The 17394-nt window shown below is 44.0% G+C and overlaps 1 protein-coding gene across 2 annotated transcripts in view; it reads right to left on the bottom strand.

Moving 5' to 3' along the window:
- POLR1B (RNA polymerase I subunit B) overlaps positions 1-17065 on the bottom strand; it is a 29250-nt gene extending 12185 nt beyond the window's left edge. Inside the window, exons 1-11 of one of the 2 annotated variants that reach the window (XM_036315865.1) lie at positions 15345-17065; positions 14011-14178; positions 13634-13780; positions 12315-12447; positions 11728-11801; positions 10471-10694; positions 9570-9741; positions 8095-8266; positions 7043-7324; positions 5236-5369; positions 697-867 (exon numbers count right to left, since the gene is read on the bottom strand). In XM_036315865.1, the coding sequence (XP_036171758.1) occupies positions 697-867; positions 5236-5369; positions 7043-7324; positions 8095-8266; positions 9570-9741; positions 10471-10694; positions 11728-11801; positions 12315-12447; positions 13634-13780; positions 14011-14178; positions 15345-15521 (1854 nt within the window). In that variant the 5' untranslated portion in view covers positions 15522-17065. Of the gene's footprint in view, positions 1-696; positions 868-5235; positions 5370-7042; positions 7325-8094; positions 8267-9569; positions 9742-10470; positions 10695-11664; positions 11802-12314; positions 12448-13633; positions 13781-14010; positions 14179-15344 lie in introns of both variants that reach the window. The other variant, XM_036315864.1, reaches the window with a different exon arrangement.
- Positions 17066-17394: the final 329 nt, after the last annotated feature.

The following is a 17394-nucleotide window of genomic DNA, read 5'->3' as shown; positions in this document are numbered from 1 at the left end:
TGCAACCCAGGCATGTGCCCTTGACCAGAATCAAACCTGGGACCTTTCAGTCCATAGGCTGGTGCTCCATCCACAGAGCCAAACCAGCGAAGTAAAGAAAGACATTTTTAAAGTAGTACAAAGCGCAGAGCTTTGCAACTGCAAAGAGGCAGGGAAAGACTATGCATGAGGGAATGGTCCAGCCTCAGCATCCGAAGGAGCTTGGGATGCAGGTGACGAGACACCAGCCTTCTCAGGCTCAATGGTGGGCGGAGTGAGGGGACACATGAAAACTGCTTCCCGCTGGGCACAGAGGAAGCAGAAGTAGTTCTGGCTTTCTTTCAAGTGCCAAATTGTTATTAAACAGTAACACTTAAAGAAAGCAACAGTTGCCCTAGCCAGTTTTGCTCAGTGGTTAGAGTGTTAAGCACAGGCCTGTGGACTGAAGGGTCACAGGTTTGATTCTGGTTAAGGGCATATACCTGAGTTCCAGGTTCGATCCCTGGCCCCAGTCAGGGCCCATGTGTGAGGCAACCAATCGATGTGTCTCTCTCACATCAATGTTTCTCTCTCTGTCTCTCCTCTTCCCTTCAACTCTCTTTAAAAACGAATGGAAAAAATATCCTCAGGTGAGGATTAACAAAAAAAATAATAATTAACAGCTGAAGTCTGTGGAAGTTGTATATGACACAATCAGTCCACACACAGTCCACATACCTGCTCCATAGTTCCAATCAGCTCTTCTTTGCCCAATTCCAAGTTTCGCACAGGCCGCACCAGCCTACAAGGAGTGGTGAAAAGGTACAGTCCTGGGTACAGACTTGGTTTTCCTGTCATGGGGACAAGGGCCACCTCCATCCAGGGAGGGATTCTTTTTTCTCTCAACACCTGTTTTCAACAAAAAAGAAAGTTCAAACCAGAATGACTAATATGTTTTACATCTACCCTGACACCCGGGAAGCAGGCAGAATGGGGGAGGAGGTCAAATATGAAAAGTAGATCTTAAGAATTTACGTTCGTTATGCAGGTAACAAACATAGTGCCCTGCCAGTCTCATCTTCTCAGAGAATACCATTCACCCCACACCCAGAGTCGGCAAAAGCTCTACTTTCTTGGGGACTCAGCCTCACTATCAGGCAAACTGGTAATGAATTAAGACTGAGACTGTGGGAAAGGTAACTCAAGAATGTGCATGTAGACATATTAAACAAAATTCTGTTTTCTGATGTCTAAATTATAGAGTACTGGTTTTGTTTTGTTTTAATCCTCACCCAAGGATATTTTTCCCATTGATTTTTAGAGAGAGGAGAAGGGAGGGAGGAGGGAGAGAGAGAAACATTGACCAGTTGCTTCTTTCATGCACCCCAACTGGGGCCAGGGACCAAACCTGCAACCGAGGCACCAGCTTTTGACCAAGAATTGAACCCTGACCCCTCAGTCTGTGGGTCAATGCCCCAACCACTGAACCAAACCGGCCAGGGCTGGTTTTATTTTAAAATGTATTTAATGAAAAGGCCCTTCTACCTGGGTATTAAGAAGCAAAACAACAACAACAAACTTCTATTAATTAACTCCTGGGTGAAAGGAAAAATACAAACCAAAATTACAGGAAATTTGAAAACATATAACAAGACCTATGTATCAGAATTTATGGGGATTCACAAACACATTACCAATAAAAAATGAAAGAATGAACAAAAACGAATTAAATTCATAAATCAAAAGTTAAGAAACCTCAACAGAGTTAGAAAGCTTAAAGACTGATTTCCACATTAGAAATAAAGGTGTCTAGCCCTGGCCAGTGGTGCTCAGTGGTTAGAGTGTTGGCCAGAGCACCAAAGGGTCCCGGGTTCGATTCCAGATCAAAGGCATGTACCTGGGTTGCGGCTTTGCTCTCTGCCCCCGGTCAGGGCATGTGTGGGAAACAACCAGTCTATGTATCTCTCTCACATCAATGTTTCTCTCTCTCTCTCTCTCTCTCTCTCTCTCTCCTCCTTCCACCTTCCCGCCCACTCTCTGAAAAGCAATGGAAAAAATATCCTTAGGTGAGGATTAAAAAAAACAAAGAAATAAAGATGTCAAGAAAGCACCCTCAAACCAAGTACCATAACCAAATGATCTCACGGGAATTCTCACAGACCTGCCACCAGGTGGCCCAATGTTCCCACACTGCTCCAGAGCATTCTTTACAAATGTTGATTTTAAAAACCTTAATAAATTATTGACATTTGAGAAAGTATCAGTACTTCTTAAATAGAGAAAATAACACATAGACAATAGGGTGGTCAATGCCTGGGGGGAATGGGGACAGGCTAGCAGGGGTCAATGGGGGAAAGAGGGGGACATATGTAATACTTTCAACAATAAAGATTAAAAAAAAAATAACACAACACGACCAAGTGGGATTTATTCCAGGAATTTAAGACTCATTATTCATCGCTATTATTAGAGAATGATCATTGTTAGGGAATAAATTAATATCATACACCTAATCTGTCTAAGGGGAAAAAATCTTACAATTTTTCTTCAAAGATGCCAAAAATTAAACACAGAATCCCATATGATCCAGCAATCCCACTTCCAGGTATACACTCAAAAGAACTGAAAGCAGATTCAAACAGAAATTTGCACATCCATGTTCACAGCAGCATGATTCATATAAGCCAAAAGGGGGAAGTGACCCAAGTGCCCATCGATGGATGATGGACAAGCACATGTGGTCTATGTGGTTACCAGGAGCTGGGAAAGGGCAGATGGCAAGGTATTGCTGAATGGGCATAGAGTTTCAGTTTTGGACCAGGCAAAAGTTTGGAGGCTGGATAGGGTGATGGTTGCACAACAATATGAATGTACTCAATGCCACAAAAAAAGGTTAAATTTTACGTATATTTACAAAAACAACACAAAACCAACCCTACAGGGACCAGGGGGTCAAACCTGATACAATCTATTTATTTAAAAGCCTAAGCAACCGAAAAACCAAATGATCGGTAGCTATGACGTGCACTGATTACCAGGGGGGCAGATGCGCAACACAGTGGGAGTGCCACTCAGCTGATCAAGGGACGCTGGCAAGCACAGCTGCAGCAGTGTTGCGGAGGCGTGAGCCTCTCCTGTCTCCGCAGCCGCACTACTGAGCAGTGGCGGGCAGGCGCAGCGGGGCCAGGATGAGTGGGAATGGTGCGGTGCCGGCCCCAGCTGCTTCAGCCCATGTGAGAGGGCGCAGGCCAGGCTGAGGGACCCCACCGGTGCACAAATCTGTGCACCAGGCCTCTAGTATGAACATAAAAATAAATAATAGTAACACAATATTCACAAAATAAAACAAGTATCTATAAATCTGATGTAAATAAATGAATAAATAAATGGAAGAGAAAGGAAAGCTTTCCCTTACAGAATGGCAACTAACAAACAGGACAAATGATAGGGTTAGAAAACAACTACTTGGCAACCATAACAGTACTAATTAACACAGCAAAGACTCATCAATGGAATAGTAATAATTCTGCAGAGAATAGAATACAAACTGTGGGTGAAAATTTAATGAGGAAAAGGGCTTCCAAATATTTCTCCACAAATTACTGATGAGAGAAAATCTGTAACAGTACAGTAGATTAACTTAAAAAATACAGCTGTGAAGTGATCGACATTGACATCACTGGTCACGGGACAAGCCAACATCACATGCCTCCTGAAAATGGTATTGTGAATCTTGCCATGAGGAAGTGACACATGACCATAATTAAGGGTCAGTCTACACAATAGCTGGCCTTTACTCTTTTTTTTAAGTTTATTTTTTATTGTTGACAGTATTACAGATGCCCCCTACCCCCCTGCCTCCCCCAGCATCTGCTCCACTCCAGCTATCATCACACTATCGTCTGTGTCCATGGGCTATGCATATAAGTTCTTTGGTTAACCTCTTCCCCTTCCCTCCTTCCCACCCGGATCTGTCAGTCTGTTCCATGCATCCATGCCTCTGGACCTATTTTGTTCATTAGATTCCACATAGAAATGATATCATGTGATATTTGTCTTTCTCTGACTGCTGGCCTGTACTCTTTAAAAAAGTCAAGACATGAAAGGCTAGGAACTATTCCAGAATAAAAAAGAACAGAGACATGACAACTACATGTAACACATGATTCTGGAGTGGGTCCCAAACCAGGAAGAAAAAATAGCTATAAAAGCCATTACTGAGGCAACTGCTGTAATCTGAGTGTCAGCTGTGGATTCTAGCAAACTGACCCTCCCTGAATTTGGTAAGTGTACTATGGCTATTAAAGAGAAAAAGTTAGAAAAAATACACTGAAATTTTTATGGAAATGGAGACATGTCTGCATGCCACCCTCAAATGGTTCAGAAGAAAAAATATATACATCTATACTAATAAAAGGGTAATACGCTAATTAGACCGGGTTGACCAGCCATCTTTCGGACATCTGACTTCCTTCCGGACAAAGCCAAGGTGGTCGGGGCCGATGCAGAGGCAGTTAGGGGTGATCAGACTGCAGGGGAGGGCAGTGGGGGCGAGATCAGGCCAGCAGAGGGTTAGGGGCAATCAGGCTGGCAGAGGAGGGCAGTTGGGGGTGATCAGGCAGGCAGGCAGGCAAGCTGTGAGAGGGATGTCCCCGATTGGAGAGGGTGCAGGCTGGGCTGAGGGACCCCCCCCCCCCCCCACACACACACATGAATTTCATGCATCGGGCCACTAGTATATTTATGGGCCACTAGTATATTTATAAAGAGCACACAAATGATAATTGGTGGATCTGGTTAATGGGCATATGGGAGTTCTCTGTGCCAAGACTCTTGTTAGGAGGAAATGCCAAAGAATGTCCCTCTCCTTGATCTTTTAATAATATATTTTCAAGACCCAGACAGCAACAGGATATGTATGACTTACATATCTTGCATATCTTTAACATTACTTGAAATATAAAGTTCATATTTTGATGTCCCCTACATGCCACTAGAATTTACAAAGAAAAGTTAAAATCTGTTAGTTAGCAGACTAGGGCTTCAGTGAAACTACTACTAAAAAAAAAAAAAAAAAAGTGTATGGGTGAAATATCTGTCACTGACCCCAACCTCTAGGGCTATGAGGTCAGTACCAGGGGAGGTCAGGTACTCTCAAAATGAGCTCTGACCCCCAGGCCCATGAGTGCTCTAGACTGCCTGGACTACCTCATCAACTAGAAAAGGACCGAAACCCAAGATGCAGGGATAGAGCAATTCACAAAGACTCACGGTCACCTTAAAATGCCGGAGAGAAGCTGCAACACTAGCAGCAAGCTCCTTATCCACCCAGCCAACCATGACACCGTCCAGCAAGACAGGGTAGCACTCAGCGTAAGGTCGGTGAGGCGTTCCATCAACTGGAGTAACCCCTGTGGAAGGAACAGACAAGGGTCATCACATCAGGATGCCTTTCCAACTTAGAAATTCCCTCCAGATAGGTCTGCAGCTGTACCATCATTTAGATATCTAGTCATCTTGTCTCTAAACCAGAATGTTTTTTACTTCTTAAGTTTCCAAATCATTTCAGCAAGGACACATAAGAACTAGTGACCTGGCCTGTGGGGAGAGCAGCAGGGACAGGAGTGCAAGGAGGCTTTCACTGTGCACCTTTTCTATGTTCATTTCTGAGGGTTGTAAATATAACTTTTCCCCCAAATCTAATTACACTTGATCACCATTATTCAGATTCCCTATCTGCAAATTTGCTAAGATTGTCTGTAATTCCAGTATCAACAACTAACGGTGCTTTTGGGGCCACTCAGTGAAAAATCTGCATCACCTGCGCACAGGCTCCCAGCTATGGTCACACATGTCTTCCTGTCTCAGCTCAGACTGTCAACAAGCTTCCTCTGGGCCACGTGGATGCATGCTTGTGCCTTCTGCTGGCGGTTTCACTGTTTAATCGGACCCTGAACGCAGGGCTGGCCCGTGTGGCTGAGCACAGGCTGTGTAAGCCTCAGGAAGAGTGCGTGTTAGGGAAGCTTAATGCTGCCGGCAGAGACCCCGATGTTAGTGAATCACAACGTTAAATGAGGTGCCCCTGGGAGCAATGCCTCTTCCCTAAATTCGGGGTTAGTTGTGACTTTGTAAAACAGAATACCACAAACATCAAGAACCAACTGTAATTAAGTAAAAAAGAACACTCTTCCACAATCCATAATCCACCTCTGAAGACAGGAAGTGTTTTACCGAGTTCACAGGTTGCCCGCTTGGTGCTAGGCATTTTCCATTCTGTCTCCCCCAGGACCAGAGCCCTTCCCATCTCTTCTGCTTGGGATACACTCTCCACCTCTCCACAGTTTTTCCTTCTTTCTACGCTTTCCTGCACTCTGACATTTTAATCACTGGTGGCGAACAACATCATTTTTCCCTCGTGGACAGAGGACCTGCAGCACTTTACACTGGTTACGGCCTCTGAATCTCGAGTAATTCTGAATTAGTTGGACTCCCCTCTGAAAGGCCACGATCTAACTGGCAGAATACTTTTAAGCAGAAATTTCCTGGCTCTTGACTCAATGCCTTTCTGGTTGTTTGGAATGCCTACCACCTGAATCCTATGAACTGGAAGTTTTAGATTGTAAATACGAATTCCAGTGGAGACCCCACTCAGACCAGCAAAGACACAGAAAACTCTGTCTCCAGATCCCAAGAGTGAAGAATGCCCAAAGAAAGGGCATCATTATGGGTGAAGGTGAACCCGAACCCAGCACCACACCCAAAGAACAGCACTCAAGACAGCCTTCCAGCAAAAGCAGAGACAGCCGCCAGGCTCCCAGGAACAGGGCTGTGGGTCTGAGGACCTCCAGGTACAGAGTGGACAACCTCCTTTTTAACTGTCTTCCTGCAAAGTGACACTGCTTCCAGCTTAGAGCAGTGGCCGACCCAACAGGTGCAAGGAGAATGACTCAAAGGTTACTTCCCATATTAAATGCTGTTTGAAACCAGCCCAGTTCCTGCACAGATGAGTAAAATAAATTCCTGCAGAGAAGGCAGCATAACTGTGATAACACACACACAACGAGAATGTTACCCTGTCACATACCCAGGTTGCAGAGCAAAGCTGGAATAGATGCCGTGTATACAAACTGCGTGACCACCTCGCATATGGCAGTTAAGTGGTTCATCAGGCCGCAGGGCTCCCCATCAGGAGTGTGCACAGGACAAAGGAAACCCCAAGACTCCGGCAGCAGCCTGCGCACGGTGGTGGTCCTCATCTTGGCAAAGTCAGCCCCTCTGTGCACACAGCGGAAATGGGAGAGATAGCGGATGAAGTTCAGCTTATCAGCCACGACACAAAGTCCAGAATTTTGCAGGAAGCCAAGACCTTAATAAAACAAAAGTCATTCAAAAATGGGCTCAACTTGAAAAAAAATAAAGGTATATTGTTATGTGAGGCTCTGATGAAAAGCCTCAGAGCACACTGTAAGTCACGGAGTGGTGATTACAAAGTTCACTAGCTCAGGTGAGCAGGGATACTGTACAAAAAGAAGTAAAATCCCCAGATTTCACAAACTGTATCAGCCTTGCCTGGTTCCCTATCTCCTCCACATCCTCCACTGTGGGGAAACCATAAACAAAAAACAAAATAGCAAGTAATTAAATGGGATTCATCAGACAGGCTGATTAACACACAAGCAGTTGTCAGTTCTAAAAAAATCTGTATCAGTAGTAGCATCTATTTCAAAACTGCAGATTTCTGGGCCCTCAATTGCCAGAGTTGAGTTTTCTAAGTCATTCTGATGCAAGTGGTTTAGGGCTGAGCCACACAAGAACCCTCTCAGACCACCTGTTCATGCGACCTTCCTCAGACATGTTTAGTTTAGACAGAACTCTGAGCTGTCTTTAGTTTTCTAGGAGGCACAGGAAAATGTGATCATCAGAATTGGATTTAAACCATTCAGCACCTTGTCAAAACCCCTTCAGACTGATACGTAGTCAAAACTTATAACGTGAAATGTCTTTAGTGAAAGGGAAAAGCTCGCTTTTAAATAGAACCTCTCTTACTGATATAAACCTCCATTAAGCAAATAATTTGAAAAACACAACTAAAATGAAGACTATCTATTTTTTTGAAGCCTATCTATTTAATTTCACCTGTTTTGGAACGCAGATTCCCAGTAGCAAGAAGATACTCAAATGGTTTTGTAAGGTCTATTCCCAGACTTAAAATCTTCATCAAATTTTCACTGTTTATAGACATATTGGTCTTCTGAGCCTTCTTGTCCATACCTATTTTAACAGATACTAACCACGCTTCCATTTTTTCCTGAAATGAATAAATTACATGTTTACTTGAAAGGCTATATTGAAATTACCAATAACAGAAAACTTCTGCTTGATATTCATTTTTATCAGGGCAATTCTAGGCTGCTGAAAATTTTCTATCTAATTTCATGGTTAGAGCAGACAGAAACAAAAGTTTTTATCTTTCAGTAAGAATTTAAATAAGCATTACTGGGTAAATAAGGAATTAGGAGATTTTTACTTTAGTCTTCTCCATCTTTTATCCCACTACGTTATCTATTAGATTAAATCATTTTAGGGATAATATTCAAAATATGAAATACCACCAAATGAACTTACTGATGAACTGATCTGTGCTATGCCAACACTCTTCTACACACACACACACACACACACACACACATACACACACACACACGGCTCTCGTGACTGACAGTAACTATGCTCTGTAATGTTGCTGTGAACACTGAATTAGCAGGTACTAAGCCTTTGTCTAGGTACAGACAGGATTAGGTTCCTCCAAGTCTCAAGTCACAACATTCTAGTCAACTGAGAAATACGTAAGCTGGTTTTGTGTGTTTCTGTTGAAAGATGCCTTGTTTTATGTTGCTGATGTACTACCATCAGCCTCACAGCCAGCAGCACTGTAACTCGTGACTGACAAAGCTCATCTAACGCTCGTATGTTCTCGTAAGGCACATCCAAGCCTTCCTGTGCTCAGCACCTCACACAGCACTTCAGCACTATGCTTGTGGGCCATTTTTAAACAACAAAATCACCAAGAAAAACACAAAAATGTGAAAAACATGGTACTAAATAAATAGACTCTCGTTCACAGCAGGAGCTGAAGCAAGGCAGAGCATCACCTCCTAGACCTCAGCTGGGAGTGTGGGCATCAGGACACCCCAATGATTAGCCCTCCAAGCACATCTGCAAAGGACCAGGAGAGCTGTGAATACTACTGATACTGGGCTTACAAGTAAACCTCAGTGAGGAGGGGAATTTGTAACAGGGACTCTGCAAAGGAGGGCTGACCGTCACTATATGCATACAGGCCACTTACACTTTATCATCAATGTCTGACCAAGATTTGATGTTGTCTTTACTTAGCTTACATGAAAATATCAGACATTTTTGAACCTGGTACAAGCTAGGACGTTTGATTCTGTACCTTTCTGCTAGGCAAACAAACAACAAATAGAAAAAAGAGAAGATGTACACTGCCAAAACAAGAACTTATGAACATGCACAAAACTACATCATGGGGTGTCATCACCTCAATCCAGAGGTACAATGGGGCCCGGGGGAAAGCAGTGTGCACCCACCTTCAGAAACATGAGGAAGAGCTGCCCGGGTGTGAGCACTTCCTGATTCACTAAACTGTCAGGATTCTCCTCCATGCACTCTCCCTTGGCCAAAGCAAATAGCTTCCGGGTCATGAGACAAAGTACATAAAACTTCTCAGTATTAGATTTCAAGTGGATACAGATACACTGGCTGTCAAAATAGAAAGAAAAAGCTTAAAATGATTCATCTGCTTACCACTACTTGCCATTCTACTAACCAAGGCCCCCAATTCATGTTTACTTAAAAATCTTTACTCATATTCAGAAAAATCCCTTTTCATCTTACAGCAACATCAGCAAAAGAGCAGAATATAGTCTCAAACAAGGTCTACAGCGGTGTTGGCCAACATGGTAGTGACAAGCCACAAGGACTATTTTAAATATTAATTAAAATGGGATAAAATTCAGAACTGTTACTCAGTTGCACTGGCCATTCAAGCACTCAGCATGGCCCACAGCTGGGCACTGGACCACGCTGACCTACAGCAGGTCCCAAAGACAGAGCCCTTGTCTTGGGAAAATAAAGGGACATGATGCCTGCAACTTTCAAATGGTCAGAAGGAACAACACTTACTCATGTGCAGACAAGTAAAGCAAATATAGTAAAAGTGTTAATAGTCAACATGAGTGTCCAATGTACTATCTTTGCAGCAATCCTGGAAGTGTGAAGTTATTTCAAACTAAAAGTTAGAAAGTACATTAGAATAAAACGATACTACCTAAAACCAGAGAAAGGTGAAGATGGCCACAGAAACAAAGCTAGCCCGCTTCGCCAGGCCAAAATTCAACCCGCGTGACTCCCCAGTCCCAACCACATCAACACAAAGAACCAGCGACACCCCCCACCCCCAGTAAACAGTGTAGGCAAAAGCACGCATACTTAAACAGAAACTCTGCTGCTTGTTCATTTGAATACCAGTCAGGGAGACTGAGCTTTACTCTGAAGCGTTCACCTAGATAGGTAAGGACCTGCTTCTGTGTGGAACAACCTTCATCCATCACCATCCTTAACATCTGAGTAACAGAGTTCCTAAAGAAAGAGTTGTCCTCTTTTCCTTTGATGAGCTCCTGAAAAATCTGGTAATCGGAAAAGCTGACAAGTGCCTAGAATAGAAAAGAGATTTTTCTTTGTCATTGCTAATAATAACGAAACCATCCAATTCATTCAGGAACAAGTCTCTCCTTTTCTATTTAATACCCTGAGAAACACTAGCATCCCACTATTGTTAAACTGAAGTAAATTCTCCAAAGTAAGGGCACTTGGAAGATAGGCACCAAGATGGCCCCAATGATCCTCGCCTCCTGGGATTCACAAGCCTGCATCACCTCCTCCCACACCAAATCAGAGCCCTTCTGACAAGAGAATATGGCGGAAAAGGTGACACCCAGCTCTCAAGGCTAGGCTACCAGGGGCACTGCAGCTTCTCTCCCTTCACTGGGCTAACGCTCTGGGGAAGACGGTCGCCCCAAGCAGTCCATGGAGAGGTCACTGGAGAGGAACTGAGACCTCCTGCCAACAGCCTGCACCGACTTGCCAGCCCCGAGGAACCACCTTGGAAGGGATCCTCCAGCCCTGGTCAAGCCTTCTACACAGCTCAGCCCAGCCGTGGGCAAACTACGGCCTGCGGGCTGGATCCGGCCCATTTGAAATGAATAAAACGAAAAAAAAAAAAAAAAGACTGTACCCTTTTATGTAATGATGTTTACTTTGAATTTATATTAAATTCAAACAAACACTCCATCCATGCTTTTGTTCCGGCCCTCCGGTCCAGTTTAAGAACCCATTGTGGCCCTCGAGTCAAAAAGTTTGCCCACCCCTGGCTCAGCCCCTGCGACATCGCTCTGCAACCTCTGAGACCCCAGCCAGAGCTGCCCACATTCCTGCCCACAGAACCTGTGAGGGAGAAGCGTTCACTGATGTGTTTTAAGCCGCTGAATTCCAAGGTAATGTGTTATGGAGCAGTAGGTAACAAGTGCAGCATGATCTCTGATAAGGAGAACCTATTCATTCTGCATAGGACACGCTTCCAATGACTCCCTTCATAACAAAAGAAATAAACTCAGCAAGGCACACCTTAAGTGCAAATCCCAAAGGAAGAAAAAACAGTTCTTTCTGGTAAATAAAGTTCAACATAACTGTGCCATTTTCCAAGTAGTGAAGGTTCATATTGACAGCAGAGTGTTCTTCCCTTACACAGTGCATTGACACTCCTGTCGAAACAGAACAAAAAGCCGGAAACTCAGTAACACTATAACTGCTTCAATCATTTCATTCTGAATTATTTTTACCTTCTTAGAGATAATTAAGAGCCATAACACTAAGTTTAGCCGAGATGGGCAACCAAAAACGTCTCCAGACCTTGTCAAATTTCCCCCAAAGTGCAAAAATCTCCCCCAAACAAAGGCCAGCTGGCTGCCAGCTCGCGACCCTGAGGGGAGTGCCATGGTACTTGAACCAGAAGACTTCTGGGGCCCACACCCACCTCTGGCAAAGTTAGGCCGGCCTCCAGCCTCAGACTAACATATACACACGTTCTTTCAGTTTGAAAGATGTCAGAAAGTAGGTCTGCTACTATGAAATCTTAACACAGAAATGCTTAACAGAAAAATAAAATTTTATATACATACAAGAGAAAAATGTCAAAGACTCTAGATGCAGCTCCTTTTTTAAAAAATAGCTTAAAACTTTTCTAAGACAACATTCTAAAAATCACTAGAGCTTACCATACTGAGTGTAGCCAGGCCCTCTAGCTTTCCATTTTGGTCTTATCATTGCAATAGGGAAATTTCTCCGAGGCATAATCAACATTCGGATGACCTTTTCAATGCCATTGATTATGAAATAGCCTCCCATTTCCTGCCAAAGAGATGAATTATAATTTGTTAAACAAAGATAAGTAACTGGGAATATGAAACTGACTAACTGCAAAAATTAACCTCCTAGCAGACCCTGTTCTAAGTGCAGAAGAGAGGAAAGTGCAGGTGAAGGGGGCCATGGATCCCCGGGAAGCTGTCAGTAAGTTAAGTCTTCTCAAGTACATGAAAAAGGTTTAGGGACCTGGAAGTATGGGAGGAAGTCAGTACTTTCTCTATCAGACAGCTTTGATCTAATTTGTCTTTCTGTCCTCCAAATGACCTTAGTCTTCAAATGACATTAAACAAACACCTTATTCCAAAGAAAAGTCTGCAAATGAAAATAGCAAACATTTTGCCTCCAGACAAGTATGATTTCCCAAATACGTTAAAAAAACAACTGATGACAACATGAAATCTCTTGAAATCAGATATTAAAGTTAATAGGAAAATTATTTTAATTGCTCGTCAATATCACATTTCTGTAATAAAGAGCTATTATTAAGTAGGCATAACATACCAGGTGCTCTATATTATCCTAACATCTAGTCCTCATAACAATGAGTAAGATAGCTATTGTGCCCATTTTTAGCAGAGGAAACAGGTTCAGGGAGATTAAACTTTCCAAAGCCATACAACCAGTAAGACAGCAGCTGAATGCCAAACCCAGATCTGACACCAAACCCTCATCCCTCAGGTAACAGTCTCTATTACAGACCATCTGTAATCTTGATTACTTCAACTCAATGCTGCAAAGCCACCTGACACAGCTAAAAAGAAATGCCAAAGGGAAAGCATATAAGGCACTTTATATCCTCACAGAATCTTACTGTTCGGTAAAGCAGACATCTTAGAAAACAGTTTTGTCGTTTAAGATGGCTTTAAAAACAGAAATATCTCTAAATATACACCATTCAGAAAATTAGCGAAAAACCTACCAATTATTTCCCCATCATAATAATAATCACCTAATTGCACAGCCAGTTTTTCATACATTGCTTCATTTGAGACTCATTATGAGCCGCGCACAGTACGCAGACAAGAGATCAATGCTCCACGTTATCTATCCAAAATTAGAGGCAGAGAAAGAAACACTGACTCCCTCTGGCAAGCTTCATATCCTCTCACTCCCAACTCGGGCCCTTCCTATTGTCGTCTGCCCATTCAGTGCCCTGCACCCCTGAAATTACCTCTGGTTCCTCATGGTGCTCAATGAGGGCTTTTGGAGGAAGGTTGTATAAGTTGCAAAGCTTAGACTTCACCATGATGGGAACATAGCCAAGAAACTGCTTAATGGTTCCTTTTGAGATTCCGTTTACAGCCCAGCTGATATCAGCCTAAATGAAAAAAATTAGTTACGAAAAAACCAAAGTATTTGGAGCTATAAGAACAAATGAGTATTTTAAAAGAGGAAAAAGACCATATACTAGATGATTTTATGCTTCAGATTTAAAAGAAGAGATCTCTTGGGTGACAGCACAAAGCAGAATTCTGGTTACATTTTATTGGACACCAATATTCGCAGACATGTCCAGCGTTTGAGTCGCGTACTGTCACTTGTACTCACTGTCAACTTTCCCCGGTAGGTGCTCCTCCTGCCCCGGCATTCTGCAGGATAAACACTGAGCTCCTTGCAGATGCTCCCTTTGGGAACGGTGGGGGGGCTGATGACGGCATCCACAATAGTGAGAGAGATCCGCTCATCTTTGAAAGCAAATTCAAAGGGAGGTATAGCCTGAAATACAATTCACATTATTAACTGCTTGCATGTCCCAGGTACCTCTTCACTGAGACTCTTCCAAAGCCCATGAATTTCCTACACACACTGTTGCCTCTCATGTTAATGTGGCATTAAAACAACAGCTAAAGCTACATCCAGTCTACTCACACCATCCCTATGTACCAAAAAGCATCCGGCGTTAACTCGGACATCTGAATGTCTACCGTGTGTCAGCTTCTGCAGCAGGCTCTAGGGCAGCGGTTCTCAACCTGTGGGTCGCGACCCCTTTGGGGGTCGCCTAAGACCATCGGAAAACACATATATAATTACATATTGTTTCTGTGATTAATCATTATGCTTTAATTATGTTCAATTTGTAACAATGAAATTGGGGGTCACCACAACATGAGGAATTGTATTAAAGGGTCGCAGCATTAGAAGGTTGAGAACCACTGCTCTAGGGTGACCACTGTGTGCAGAACAGAGCTGTCCTCTGAACCAAGAGCCTGCCCGCTCTCTCCTTACCTTGTAGCTTCTCCACGGGTAGTAAGACTGACAGGACTGCTGACAGAGCGAAGTTATGGAAGCACCTCCTGACTCAGGACCGGACACTCTAGTGTCATTCTTTAGGCTGATAGTTGTGCATTTCATTCCACGTGGTCTCATACATGCCAAGGGAAAGGTGGTACCACCAGGTTCCCTGCCCCCCGCCCCCCCCTTCACCGCATCTGCTTTTCGGTACCCGCCCTCCTCCCCGGGAAAAGCTCTGCTGTTCCACGGAGCTCTCCTCGTGTTAGCTAGGGACAATGTGCTACGGTTGGAAGCTCAGCCCACGCGGGCCACTTCCTCACCCTCCAGCACCTACTGTCCTACAAAGCACTGCGGCTCCCAATCCCATAAAAATCCAGGAACCACAGACACATCTTCCCCCGGTCGGCTTGAGCTCAAGCCCCGAGCTGCGGCTGCCACGATCAAGAAGCACAACTATTTGGGGTTCTACTGTGACCTCCAGCCATCCCCTCTGTCTGGGACCCTGTCCCCGGCCAGTGCTCGGCTCACCCCGCCTCCTGGGTCTCCCCACCCGCCGCCCGCCTCCAGCCCCACGGGGCCCCTCTCCTCCGCCCGACCTAGCAGCGCCAGCGAGCGCCGAGCTGCAGGGAGCCCGGAGGAGCCGCACTCACCTGCACCGCGTGGCTGAGCCCTTCGCGCACCGCGTAGTTGAAGGACTCCACGTGCGCCTGCGTCAGCTCCTGTAGCGCCGGCTTCTGCTGCTCCCGGGGGACCCCGTAAGCGGGATCCGTCAGGTGCTTGAGGCTGGGCCCGCCGGGCAAGCCCCGCCACCGGCCGCCGGGATCCATGCAACACCGCACGCCGGCTGCAAGCACGCCTCTGCAGCGCCGGAAAGAGGCGCAGCGCCCACGGTCCGCTAGGAAATGCAGCTCCTCTACTTCCACCGGGTCTCGGTCCGTTGTTTTATAGGGTCGACTTGGAAAAGAAACCCTGGCGTGAACGGGCCGGCCTGAAACTGTACCGAACCGGAATGCCGCCTGCCCAACTCAGCTTTGTCCTCGGGTTCTCCTTCGCTCCAGGGCCCGAGGAGAGCCATCTTCAAAAGTTCCCTTACTCCCCGTGACCGCTTTCGGATCGTTGCTGTTGCTGAGGCTTCGAGGGAGTAAATCGCTGACTGCTCTCTGACCGATTTGAGTTGTGAAGGCTCCACTCTATTTCAAGAAGTGGTCTGCCTCGCTGCCTGCTCTCCTCCCGTGGGCTGGGTCCTGGAGGTGGGGGATGGCAGCGTCCAAGGGCCCCCCAGTCTTAAGATCCTTTAGTCTGAGTCCTAGGAAGCACTTTCTCCGAATGGGGGCTCAGCAGCACCTTCAGGTGCCTCAACTTCGTGTGTGTTGAACAGCTGCATTTGGTACTTGGGTAAAATCAACAGGCAATAAGTCACACACTCTTAAATTCCACCCGTTGGTAAGCTTGGCGTGTATACATACTCCCTAGAGGCCTGTGTCAGCGTCACCAGTTTGTGTCTGTCTAGGAATGTGCCCATTTCATATAAATTATCTAATTTGTTGGCATAGAATTGTTCATAGGATTCCTCTATAATCCTCTTTATTTGTGTTGTAGTAAATTTAGTAATTTGAGTTGTCTAATTTTTTTTTTCTTGGTCAGTCTAGGTAAAGTTTTGTCTATTTTGAAGATAGTTTCAAAGCACCAACTTTTGGTCATGTTGATTTGCTCTATTGTTTTTCTATTTTCAATTTCGTTCATTTCCAGTCTAATCTTTTTTTCTTCTATTTTTTGGGGATTTACACTTCCTTTTCTAAGGTGGAAAGTTTCTTAAGGTGGAAAAAAACCTAATGGCTATTGATTTGAGATTTTTAATGTAGCCATTCAAACATATAAATTTCCCTTTAGACAGAGCTTAACTGCATTCCATAAATTTTGGTATGTTTTCATTTTCATTTATCTCAAAGTACTTTCTAATTTCCCTAGTGATTTATTTATTTGATCCATTGATTTTTTTTTAGGGCTGTATTTTTATTTTCCAAATATTTATGATTTTCCCAAACTTCTGTTAATGATTTCTAACTTATTCCATTGTGGTCAGATAACAGGTGTAGTATGATTTTGATCATTTTAAATTTACTGAGGTTTGTGTGTGGTTTGGCATATGGTTCATTCCAGGGAATGTTCCATGTGCACTTGAGAAAAATGTATATTGTTAGGTGGAGAGTTCTATAGATATTTGTCAGATCTAGTTGTTTATAGCGTTTGCTATTTTCTTGTTGATATTCTGACTAGGTGTTTTATCCATTTTTGAAAATGGAGGATTGAAAGTTCCAACTAATATTGTTGAATTGTCTATTTCTCTCTTCAGTTCTGCCAGCTTTTGCTTTCTGTGTCTTTGGGCTCCGTTGCTAGGTGCATTATGTTATAACTAGTGGCCCAGTGCATGGATTCATTGAAAGGAAATTAATTAGAAGAGATATTTAAATATCACTATTCGCCCTTTCTTTATAATAGAAGTGTCAACCAAACTCATGATCGACAATGACAGATCGAAACACACGCATGCAATTGGCACCAGCAAGAGCTTTATATGTATCGCACATGTGCGAGTCAACTTAGCCTTTTATAGATATAGAATAAACTTGCTTACTTAGACCTGCTTTCTGATGTAGCTAAACTTTTTCCAGCCCAGTGAAGCACCCCAACTTCTCTTTC

Source organism: Myotis myotis, unplaced genomic scaffold, assembly GCF_014108235.1.
Source record: "Myotis myotis isolate mMyoMyo1 unplaced genomic scaffold, mMyoMyo1.p scaffold_m19_p_62, whole genome shotgun sequence".
In the NCBI taxonomy this organism is placed as follows: Eukaryota; Metazoa; Chordata; class Mammalia; order Chiroptera; family Vespertilionidae; genus Myotis; species Myotis myotis.
Note: the sequence above shows the minus strand (reverse complement) of the source record. Positions and strands in the feature narration are given on the sequence as shown.